Below are 12,588 nucleotides of genomic sequence, written 5' to 3' on the forward strand. Positions count from 1 at the left end.
TCTAATAAAAAAACTAAAGAGACACAAGAACTACTAGCTCAAAAAATAGATACAATGGAAAACCATAACAGAAGAAATAACATAAAGATAGTGGGCCTTAAGGAAGATGAAGAAGGCAAGAATATGAGGGAGTTTATAAAAGAGTGGATCCCTAAGACCCTAGGATGTCCAGAACTACAGCATGAAATGGAAATAGAAAGGGCACATAGAGTATTGGCCTCTAAACCACAACCACAACAAAAACCAAGATCTATTGTAGTAAAATTCCTAAGATATACTACAAGAGAAAAGGTACTGGAGAAGACAATGGAAAAAGTAAGAGAGGGCAACAAACCACTGGAGTATAAAGGGCAAAAAATCTTCATTTATCCAGATATAAGTTTTGAACTCCTAAAGAAGAGAAAAGAGTTCAATACAGCAAAGGCGATTTTATGGAAGAAAGGGTATAAATTTATACTAAAGCATCCAGCGGTATTGAAAATATTTATTCCAGGACAACAAAACAGACTATTCTCGGATCCAGAAGAAGCACGAAAATTTGCAGAACAATTACAAAAATAGACTGAGGGAGGAAGACGGGTAATGAGAGTTAAAATGATCACGACTGATATGTATGTGGGTAAAGACAAAAATAGACTGAGGGATGAAGACGGGTAATGAGAGTAAAAATGATCACGATTGATATGTATGCAGGTAAAGAGGTATAAGAGTGAATAGAGACAATGAGCATACATGAATTTATCTGTACTTAGAGGAAAATATAGATAGTATAGACAAGAATTAATAAGGGAAGGTAATGGAATAGAGAGAATAAGGAGGGAATTAAAAGAGGGACCTTTGTGACATATGAAAAGTGAAATCTTTTCTGGGGGAGGCGGGATGGGGGGAAATAGCGGTCACTGCACAATCAGTTGACGCTTGCGAATGGATTCGCAAATCCAAATGGAGAGGGGAGATGTGGTTGTCCGACAAGGGATAAAGGACAACTCAGGAGGTGAAGGGGAGATTGGGGATAAATAAGATAGAAATAGGAGAATAAGGAAAATGTTAGATGTTGTAGGAATGTTGTCTTATAAAGAGTTGAAAATAAGAAAACAGAAATGGAAAAGGAGGAAAGGTAATGATGGAAAAACGGAAAGAGAAGATAAACAAAATATAAAAGGGCTACGCTGAACTATATGTCTTTAAATATTAATGGAATACATAACCAAATTAAAAGGAAGAAACTACCAAATTTAAATGAATAAATGTATTCCATTAGAAAAAATAACATATTGGTTAAGAAATAATATTGAAATATTCGAACAAGTATAGGAGCCTTACATTAAATACAATAGCGAAAACCTACCGGGGACAAACACTACCTAAGTTGATGGAAGGAGAAGGAAAGAAAAGAATGGACTCAGTAGAATTTCTGGTGTAATTTTGTTGAATGACAACATTGTCTGACTGGCTTAATGCAACCTAGATTGTATACCTAAAATGGATGAGGGGGGGGTGGGGGGGTGGTTTGGGAGGAAAGGGGGGGGGGGAGAAAAAGTCACTGTATATGTGTGAAAAGAAATAGTGTATATCATGGCTAATGTGATTTATGGTGTGAAAAATAAAAAAAATTTAAAAAAAAAAAAAATTCCTTTTTGTATCTCTTATTTGAAGTGAAACAATAGACAGCCAATCCTCTCCTCTTGCATGAACCACAAAGGCTTTCACACACACACACACACAGAAAAGCCTGTGACTCCCTCTCTGCTTGCAAAACCACATGACCCTCTTAGAATAGCAAGCAGCATTCCCAGACAGCCTGCAGTTCTGAACCTACTCCTCCAAATTCTTTCATCTGTTGCTTTTCAAAACAGCAATCCATTAGTGAAATCCCTTGGGCACTCTTCAAAGTTTTTGCAAAGGTTCTTGGAGCCAGAATGACTAGTTTGAGCAGAGCTCCAGTATTTTAACTGAGATTTGCTTTGAAGTGTTTGTATGTGACCAACACTAAAAGACTTGCCCAATCAATCTCCCAAAAACATATCCATAATCTGTCACAACAGCAAGACAAATGGGTCATCAATCTGAAACATAAAATGTTTTTCTCTCTAGATGTTCCAGAGTCTGATTAGTACCTCAGCTATCCAACATCTGCAGTTTGTTTCTTTTATATTGTTTTAATACCAAGGCAAAATCAAATGTGCAAACTATTAAAGGTCCATTTTATCTAAACCTCAAATTAAACTACAGGTACTTCGAGACATTCCGAGTGATTCTGTAATTCTTTCAAATGTAAATTATGGTTTCTGAATCTACCCAGTTGAGAAACAAAAATCAAGCCAGAATTTAGAATTCTCAATGGCAATTAAAATTAGGTCACTGAAACAAACACTAACCAATAGACTAAGTGATAATAGATATAGAAATTGATTATTCATTTTTTAAAATTATACTAACATCTAATTATTTCAATAAAAGAGAAAGCTTCCAATGACAAGATCCCCATATGATAATAGAAATAAACCAGTTAAAAGAAATACGTATTATCAAATTAGGAACAATGCAAGTCAAGAAGGAGACAGTGGAGAACATTTTCGACCAGGGAGACTCTGGTTTTGAATTGTTTTCATTCAATGTTAAATACAAAAGATGAAAATAATTCATTTGGAACTGAAGGAGAATATTTTTGTGATGTACATGAAATTAAATGCCTCTAGTTCTATACTTGAATATTTTGTTCAGATGTCAAACAGTTATTTGTCATGGTGTTGGATATGTGACAACCTGCTTCAAATGTACAAGATCAAAAGTGAAAATCTGATTCTCTTCAACTGTTGCAAGTTTTGATACAAGAACTAATGTTGAATATTTTCAGTTCCATTTATGTGATTGCATTAATCAAATATTTCAATTGACAAAAGTTGGTAGAAGCTGCTATTATCACACTAAATGTCAGATTTTATTTTTTGATTTGAGTAATAGATATAGAGCAGGGATGGACAACCTACGGTCTACGATCTAAACTTATCCAGCTCCGTCCACGGCTGCCCCCCTCAGTGTGAGGCTCTCCTCCCCTCCCCCCCCTCACTGTGTGGCCCCCCACGCTGGATACTCCTCCCCCTCCCTATCGGTGTGCAAATCTCCCTCTGTGCATGATTCATCCTCTGTGCCATTCCCCCCCCTCACAGCTATCTTTTTTGGGTTAGTTATTTTTGTGACTAATTTTTCTCCTTTGACTTTTTTAAAAATTGTGTCATTTTAATAAACTCGCAATTTTTGGTGCATTTCCAGATTTGAAGCTGCCTTCCCTAACCTGAAATGCATCATCTTATTTATTTCATCTATTTATTTATTAATCTTCCATCGATCTATTTATTTATTTATTTCATTAATGATAGCATCAGTGCAGCCCGCCGTACCACTGGCACACCATCCAGCCCACGCATGATAAAGGTTGCCTGCCCCTGATATAGAGTGTTGAATAGTTATTGAGTACATCATCCTAATTTAGATATTATTTGTCAGATTTGGTTACAAGGAGTAGACACTGTTGTCTTCAGATTTGCAAATTCCACAGGAAATTCTTTTGATGTGAAACTAAAGTACAAAGTATTGCCATTTTGCCCAAGATCAGCTCTTTTTTCCAAAAGAATCAAAACATTTTAGTTGTTAGCAGCCACTGATTTTAAATTTGTTAGTATAATTTCAAGGAAATTGGAAGAAAAGTCACTTTATAAACAGGAAAATTAGAAGTTACTATTTAATGTGAATATAATGAGAGCAACATACTTGTGTATTCAGTATCTCAAACTAATTTGCCTTGCTCTAATAGGTTATAGAAGTTCTGACTGCAGTTAAAGGATTTTACATTGATAGTTGATGTCATGTGCCCCTTAAAGAGACAGATGCAGGTTAATATGAATCTTTAATCTCTTAACATTTTATTTATTGATATACTTATCACCACCTCAGTAGCAACTTAAACCATTATGATACCTTTCTACCATTAATGGGCAATGCTTGTCTTGTAAGCAGAACATTCAAAAGATATTTGTTCTGCCTTCATTTCATGCAAATGAGATCTAACAAAACATCTTGATCAGCTGAACAGGAAACTCCCTATTGGCATTGACCAAAAGTAAAAATAACGCTTAATAAATAGTAGCTACCCTCTGAACAAGAATGAGGAGAAATCAAATCTTATGAAATGCCAAAAATCTAGCATCTGAACAGATGGAGATCAATTTGTACACTAATATAGCAGCTACAGGATGACAAGACAACAGATGTACTCAGAACTCAAATCTTTGAATCAATCCAAATGCATAACAAGATCATTTTAATGGCATATTTAGACTGAGATCTCATGGGTTTCTCATTATGCATAGTTAATATTTTGTGAACAATAACTTGCCAGTCTAGAAAGCCACATAGAAGACATCATGAAATAGAAGAAAGCACAGAAGAATGAAAATATACATTATAAACAGAAGACGTGAAATGAGATGACATACAAAATGAAGAACATGCCATTTTGACTAAGGAAAGCTTGAAGCCAAAAGAATTCCAGAGTTTGAAGACAGAGTGCCATTACAGTGTTATTGGAGGATTTGAGACATGTTTATCATTACTGCTGTCAGCTAACATCGCATTATCAAGAGTGAGCAGAAAGAAAACTTCTGTACACTGCATTCCCAGTAATTTTTGAATTGTTCTTTACCAGTAATATAGTATTTTAAACTCTCCTTTACACTGACCTTTTCTAATGCTGATCTTCCCAATGTATTTATGTACATTAATAAGGTTTGAAAATTATGGGAGATTGCCGGGCTGAAGTTATAAAGCAAATTTTCTTCCCTTTAGGTTCCAAGTAATCCTTACATTGAAGAACTTGAGGAATGAGGAAAAAATACAGTGAGTAATGAAATAAAAGCATTAGTGATTATTAAATGGTTAATAATTCTGAAATATGCACTTTATGCAAGCAGTTTATATAAAAAGTTATATTGTCTTTTTTCTTAAAATGTTAGTCAAAATTATCTTTGCAAATAACCAGAAAATAACTGATGCAAGAATCATACACTATTTTCAAACAAAAGTAGACCATGCAAGAACCGAAAAGAACATCATTTGCAAGATTATAGCAAAGAAATTTATCTGCCACATTTAGTCCATTAAATGACTGAGGTATTACAAATTTAAGGCATTAAATTTGTTAGTGATTGTATAAACTACTGTAATAGTTGCTTGCATGCAATGTATCACCAACCTTTTAAAAGTTAGATCTTATAGTATTAATTTCAAAGCAGCTGCAGGATTAATTTAAGCAAACATGACCACAATAAATGTGATATTTTAAACATTTCTTCCATCCAAATTTCAAACAGTTAATTTAACAGTAAAGCTAAGGAATTTTTGTTTTAAATACTATTGTTTTGGAGCCCTATGGAAAATGGTATACTCTCTGGTACACACTCCTATCCAAAACTCCAAATCTACATAACATCTAATTATCATGGACCATGCATCTGGCAGCAACTTTCCATTTTAATACATCAGCCAATAAATTAGTGCTGTTTTATTTTAGTTTTCACTGAAGTGAAATTAAACCACAAATGGATCCATCAGAAGCTCTAATACTTGAAAAATGATGATTGGTGAATTCATAAATTTTATATTCAGCAAAAGTACACAGAGCTTGTACTAAAGTCATAATTTTAATTCTGAATATAGACTTTAAAATGCATGTCAACAGATCCACGTAAAAATAAAAATGAATCAAGAAGTACGCAAGGTATTTATTCAAGCTTTGCCTGTACTTTTACATTCTTCCAAGAAATAAGCATTAATTTACAGCAAATTTATCATGATACAACTTAACCCAACCTAGAGCAATTCCTAATTAGACGATGACAAATGCAAAACATTTAGCTCATCCCAAATTCTCTTACAATGATGAAGGTCTGTCATGATCCAGCAATTCTAACCCACAAAAATACATCAACCAATTCTTCAATATAGCTGTAACGAATTGGAATTTAGTAGGTCCCTGTGCTAGTTTTTGGACTTTGGTGATGCATCAACCACAGAAGTACAAAGCTCAGAAATTTAAAATATTCACTGATTGAGCTCTACAGCTGATATAACCTTTTTTTTTTAAATACAAAGATTTCCTGTTGTACCAAACAATTAATTCAAGAAATTAATTACAGCAACCAAAATGAACAGAAAAACTATATTTAAGATTATGTATATATTTTCTGAATTAGAAACTACTGTCATTAAAACAAAACTTCAACTAGAGTAAATGATAATTGCTCCAGGACATGACCAATATTTATACATATAATACATAGTTGGTTCCATTTGAAATATTAAAATAAATGTTTAATTGATACAGAAAAAATTCTTTTGTCCACAACACTCCAGTTCTGGGAGTTTTTTTTGCACATCCCATGAACATCCTCTACTTGCATTAAACTATTAAGTGCAACTTCATTTTAATATAAATCTATGATTGCAACATCCATCTCCTGAATCACAAATTCAAGCCAAAAAGTAATGACTCAATTCCATTGAGTGCATTCCAAGCTGCCTTCCAACCAATTCAATTTAAAAATGTAAAGCAAAAAAAAAATCAGTGCAAAGTACATGTGAGATACAAATTCAGAGTTGATGTACTGTGAACAGAATAGCTTTGTTTTAATATATTTTCACTATACAATTGATTAAACCACATCAACTCTGAAAAAAAATCAAAGAAATTATAAAGTTAAGATTTGTAAAAGTGTTTTTGGTTTATTTTTAAAACTGTTAACACCAAGGGAATAGATCCCTGGAGTTGGCAGTTGTCCGTGTTAGTGGAATAGAAAAGCCCACGTTAACAGTTTTCAGTCAGTGTTCCCCAGTGTTAGCTCTACACAATTCACAGCAGAATCCTGAACAAAATCACCACTATAATAAAATCTGAAATGCGTTGTGGCTGAAGACCAGCTCCTGGCTCCAATGTCATTACGTCTTATCCTGTAGCGAAGGTTTGCAAGCGGTAGTGCGACAGCTATACTACAGTCCCACTCGGCGAATTGGCTTGGTTTTGGGATGACAAGCCCTGTAAACATAGCATTTCATATTGTTATATACCTTTGACACTGTACTAAACATTAATTCATTTCTTTCAGACCTATTAAGTGTTCAGGTTTTCTGATGAGGCATAATGGTATAGATAAGGAAACTTTTAACCTGACAATTGAGAACCTGATAAATAATTAAAGCTTTTCTTTAATGCAAACATAAAATGAAAAGGATTAAACCAATTCATCAAGTATTCTCTAACCTCAAAGCATTTACATAAATACAAATTTCTATATTCCAATCGACTCCAGATAAAATTTGATAATCAAATTACTTAATGTGCACACAAAAACAGAGAATTTGAAAGCATTTAATAGCAGAATGACCAACTCTGATATTAGAACACCTGCAGTGTAGTTTGGATTACCAATCTATTCCTAGACGTACAAAACCCATTCAAATTTTTAATTTGTCACAATTTTCACAAATGTGGTACAAAAGAGATTTTGATCATATTTTTCAATACAAAATGGTGGTTCATGGCAGGTTGTCTGGATACAAGTTTTAAAAAAGTAAATTTCCTTTATTAACCTCTTCTACAGTTCTGCTGACATGTCACAAAATCAAGCTGGTAGATAAAGTCAAGCAACAATTAACATTTATATCTCGGGCACAAACATGATTCCATGCTATCTTATGTCTTTTTCCCTTGTGAAAGTAATACCGAGTTATTTAGAAACTCAAGCACAGATTTGTACAAAGTTACAAGGTCTCACATGTTATCCAATCCATATTAATGAATTTTACTATTCCAGTCATATAGTGGTATTTGCATGATAAAGTTCATGTAAACTATGATTTGTTCTAACTTTACATCTCTACCAAACCAATACTGTATAAATTTCAATTAGAAACTCAACACCAGATTCAGACCAATGAGAGCACCCCAGATCAGCTTTACTTTGTAATTCCCATGGGGAGAGGTGGTGAAATGAATGTTGAGATAAATTAAAGTGATTAAGATAAATTAGAACTAAACTCAATCGTGGTTAAAGATCCACGTGACTAAATCATGTATCAACATTGCAAGATTAGCATGGAATTCCTAAAAATCAACCCGAGTAAGTGAAAAATTCTCTGTTATCTGGCAGACAAAGATCAAGTATTTTCTATATGTGCTTATAGTCTGCGTTAGTTAAGATGATTGTCTTGAACTTCAGTGGTTAGTGAATGTGGTTACTCAAGATTAAATTTTAAATCTTAAACCAAAATTGCAATTAGGGTGGAATATGCTAAATGCTATTCTTAATTTCTACCAACATTAAATCAGAATTTTCATATGTAGCAAACTATCATTCTTGAGCTTCTTATGTAATCACGTCATATCATACCTTATTTAATCACACCATGATCAGTTGAGTCATACAGGAGGATGTCGATTTCAACCTTTTTGACCCAAATGTGCTGCTGCATCAACTATGCTGAGCACAAAATCTGTACAAAATGTTTAACCAGCATTTTGTTCTCTCAAGCAATACAATTTAGTTGAAATATTGTTGACTAGATACTGTAGTTGAAATAGCGAATACATTAAGCCACGTGAAACTTGAAATATCCACAATTCAGTTTAATATTCCTTATCACAAAACATTTTTCAAAAACTAGATGCAGTGACCTATCACTAAAATGCATCATGTCAAAGTCTATAAATTAGAGGCAAAATACTTGTGAGGTATTAAATATTTTGCATGAATATGGGGGTGGGGGGGAAGAAGGAGAATAAAAGCAGTGGCACTACTGAAATGTGTATTGAAAATAAAGCAAAATTTAAGGGATAAACCAAATAATTTTAGGCCAACTATCTTAACATTAGTGGACAAATCCTTATTAAAAAAAGGTTCTGTTTTACTCATTTAAACTTTGCAACAACAGAGCATTTGATATATTTTATATACATTTTAGTAAGGTACTTGATATGGTCCCACATGCCTGATTGAGAAAGTAAAAAGCCCAAGGAAAAATGACAAGATGTTTTAGATAGCAAAGGGTAATGATTGGGCCAAAATAAGCAAGTCACTAAGCATAGCTTTGCAGAAACTGAACTGAAGTACAATGTACGGAGCGTGGCTACAAAAGCAAATTAGAGGCTAATTTGCAAGTAACTCACCTCCTTTCTCTAAAGTCTGTCCACCATTTTCAAGGCTTAAGTCAGGTATGAGATGGAATACACTTTGCTTGCCTTGAAGACATAGCAACCCACTGAAAAGTTACCTAATCCATCCACAACCATTAATTCTCTCATCACCAATACATTGAACACACTAATATAAGCAACCTGTACGACCCACAGGGTGCACTTCAGCAATTCACCAAGACTTCTCAGAACACGCCTTTCAAACCACAACCTCTACCAGCAACAAGGATAATAGCAGAAAAAATCTGGGAATGCCACCTCCTAGAAGTTGCCATCCAGGTCACACACTATCCTGACTTACCCATGCATCATTATTCCTTTGCTGAATCAAAATCCTGAAAATCCCTCCCAACAGCATTGTTACCTATTAAGGTATTCCTTAAGTTACCTATTAAGGAATGAAGCATTTCAAGAAGACAGCTCATCACCATGTGTTACTGCAAATCCCATATACCTTGAATTAACTAAATAGATTGCATTGGATTATAGGAAGACAGACGATTAGGAAGGCCCAAAACAAATCCAATCCAGACTGTGTTCATGTGCTCAGAAAGGTTAAACAAGGCAAAGAAAAATAGAGGATAATATGCATATTCACAAATTGCTGAAAACTAATGATATAGTGGACAGTGAAGATTATCGGAGATTACAATAGGATCTAGAATAACTGGGAACATGGGTCAAGGAACAGCAGGTAGAATTTAATTCAAACAAGTGCAAGGTGTTGCTCTTCGGTAGGTTAAACCAGGGCAGGACTTTGCACAGCAAGTGGTGAAGCTCTGGAGAGCTTGGTGATACTGGTACACGTTTTTTTTAAAAAAGTGGTAACACAGTTAAATAGGGCGGTGAAGGTTGCATTTGGCATGCTTGCCTTCATTGTTCAGGGCATTGGGTGAAGAAGGTGGGACATTACTGTTCAACATTTGTGAGACCACACTTGAAGCATTGCATACAGTTCTGCTTACCCTGTTTTAGGAAAGATATGAAGCTGGGAATTGGGCAGAAAAGATTCACAAGAATGTTACCAGGATTAGTGGGCTTGAATTTTAAAAGGTAGGATAGGTAGGACTTTTTCTTTGGAGGGTAGGAGGTTAAGAGATAACCTTAGAGGTTTACAAAATCTTGACGGGCATGGATAAAGTGAATAGTGTATTTTTTCCCTGCGCAGGAGAGTCTAAAACTAGCAGGCATAGGTTTCATGCAAGAAGACTAAAAGGGAATCAAGCTACCTTCACAGAGAGAGAGAGAGCAGCAGTAATGTGGAATGAGCTGCCAGAGGAAGTGGTAGAGATGGATACATATAACATTTAAAAGACATTTGCAGATACAGGAATAGAAAACACTTTGGAGAGATAAAGGGCCAAATGCAGGCAAATGAGAGGAGCTTGAATAAATAGCTTGAACATGGGCAAGTTAGGCCAAAGGGCCTGTTTCCACGCTGTAAAACTAAGATGTTTAAGGTGTGTCACAAAATAACAACCTTTGTAGTCCAAAGCACAGAATACAAATTGGCAATCATACTTTAAGTATGAAAAATGCTGAAGGGTAGAGTTATGATCACCACATTGCAGAGGAGATTTACAAAAATACTGGGGGTTCAAGACCATCATTGTTTCCTTTTTCAAAGGAAAATAAAGCTAGATTTAATAGAAAATTACGACAGGCCAATAAAAGTAAACTACAATAACTTATTTCTCCTGACTAGGAGCTAAATCTGAAGGGAAGTTAATATGTCTAGTCGATGGCCTGGTATGTTTTTATTATAGAATTTCTGAATTAAATTAATGGCAGTGGTTGTTCTGGCACTCTCTGAAAGGATGTTGGAGGGAGAAGCCTCAACATATTTAATATGCTCGTTGTGTCATCAATAGAGCCAAAGACCAAGACCTCAAAATGGAATGAACAGAGCCCATATTTTGTCAATCTTCTGTGATATAAATTTCTATGATCCTACACAATTAATTACCTTCTTGCAGCTGAGCCTTAACTATTGCCAATGAACATTAAAACAAGTACACACTTCAGACTTCCAGCTATTGATGGATGAGAACATTCTTTAGAAACTGGATGAATATACATATTTAAATAGGCAATGTTTCACAGCATTAAAATTGATAAATCCATTCTGAAAGACAAGTGAGACTGAATAATCAAGTTATTTAATTACTCACCATTCATATTATATTAATGGCAGTTCTGCACAATAATGGACTTTTTCCAATTCATAACAACCAATACATTTTCTTAATCTGGGTAAAATATGATCATTTAACATTTAAGTTGAGGAAAAATTCAGCCACCATCACTGCATAAAGTTCAGTACTACAAGTCTATTCTCAATAACAATATAAATAATCACAGACTCTTCAATTCCCTGAATGCAGTTGACATTAAATTGCATGTTTACAACCATTAAGTAGAGCATTTCTCTGGGGTAAGAAGTACCAGATCTTATTGAAACACGTTTTTTGTTGACAGTGCAATTGCCAAGAGATAAAATAGTGTGAAGCCAATCTCAATCCAAATTAAATGACAGTGGTCAGCTGTTGCAAGAAGATCGTCAACAAAAAATGTTACTTTACATTAACTAATTTGTAAAAGACAGAATGATCCCTGAGCAAATTTCCCCATGAAAATTAAAATGTATAGCCATAAATTGCTTTTGATCGAGTATTGTTGAATCCTACATGCCATAAGAAACCAAGCCACGAAGTAGCATTATATAGAAAGTAATAATTTAAGTTGAAGTGTATGAAGTGTTTATCTCAATTCAACAATTGTCTTTAATATTAAAGGATATCAATAATTAGTTCAATGTTTTGAGATCAGGACCTACAATATTCACTGGAGTGGTGTTCAAAATTAAAGAGCAATAATTTTTAGACAGTTAACAAAATTCACAAATTCCCACCATTTCAAAGCATCCTCCACTGGAACTGTGATTTCATGCTCAAAGACAGAAAGTCTTTATGACTGCTAAACTTAGTTTCCTTGAGAAGTGTGTGGACAATAATAATGGTAAAAACTGAAAACATGACCACAATGGAGACAATGCTGAAATAAAATGGAAGAAAGTCTGTAGTAGAAGTTATAATATTCTACCAAAATGAGCATTATTTTCAGTCAAGAGCAAATATATGGAAAAATACCAAGGTTCCATGAATGCTCTATGTTAAAATAGCATTTCAGTCTGTGACTACCCATTGAAATGCACTGCATTTGTTAAATTGCTATACTTGTACAGCATACCAAATCTAAACTTCAAAAAAGAAATACAGGTATACCCCACTTTACGATCTTACTGTGTTCCTGAGATACTTAAACCAAAAATTCATAAACAC

The 12,588-nt window shown here is 34.3% G+C and overlaps 2 protein-coding genes across 14 annotated transcripts in view; one reads left to right on the forward strand and one right to left on the reverse strand.

Annotated features, from left to right (window-relative positions):
• Window positions 1-12,588, forward strand: part of LOC138753429 (MAPK/MAK/MRK overlapping kinase-like) — a 139,816-nt gene that overhangs the window by 112,377 nt on the left and 14,851 nt on the right. For 4 of the 5 annotated variants that reach the window (XR_011351166.1, XR_011351167.1, XR_011351169.1 and 1 more), the window contains one exon: window positions 4,846-4,896. The gene's annotated coding sequence lies outside the window, so the exon portion shown is untranslated. Of the gene's footprint in view, window positions 1-4,845; window positions 4,897-11,725; window positions 11,985-12,588 lie in introns of those variants that run through there. The other variant, XR_011351171.1, reaches the window with a different exon arrangement.
• The window catches only part of wdr20a (WD repeat domain 20a), a 110,600-nt gene that overhangs the window by 62,900 nt on the left and 35,112 nt on the right, over window positions 1-12,588 (reverse strand). For 4 of the 9 annotated variants that reach the window (XR_011351161.1, XR_011351164.1, XR_011351162.1 and 1 more), the window contains exon 4: window positions 4,740-4,872. The exons of 2 other annotated variants lie outside the window; for them this stretch is intronic. Coding sequence is in view for 3 of the 7 variants with exons in the window: in XM_069916405.1 (XP_069772506.1) it covers window positions 4,819-4,872 (54 nt within the window). In the remaining 4 variants the exon portion in view is untranslated. Of the gene's footprint in view, window positions 1-4,036; window positions 4,873-5,756; window positions 7,091-12,588 lie in introns of those variants that run through there. 3 more of the 9 variants (XM_069916408.1, XM_069916406.1, XM_069916405.1) reach the window with 2 other exon arrangements.

The sequence above is a fragment of the Narcine bancroftii genome, chromosome 2 (genome assembly GCF_036971445.1).
Source record: "Narcine bancroftii isolate sNarBan1 chromosome 2, sNarBan1.hap1, whole genome shotgun sequence".
Taxonomy (NCBI): domain Eukaryota; kingdom Metazoa; phylum Chordata; class Chondrichthyes; order Torpediniformes; family Narcinidae; genus Narcine; species Narcine bancroftii.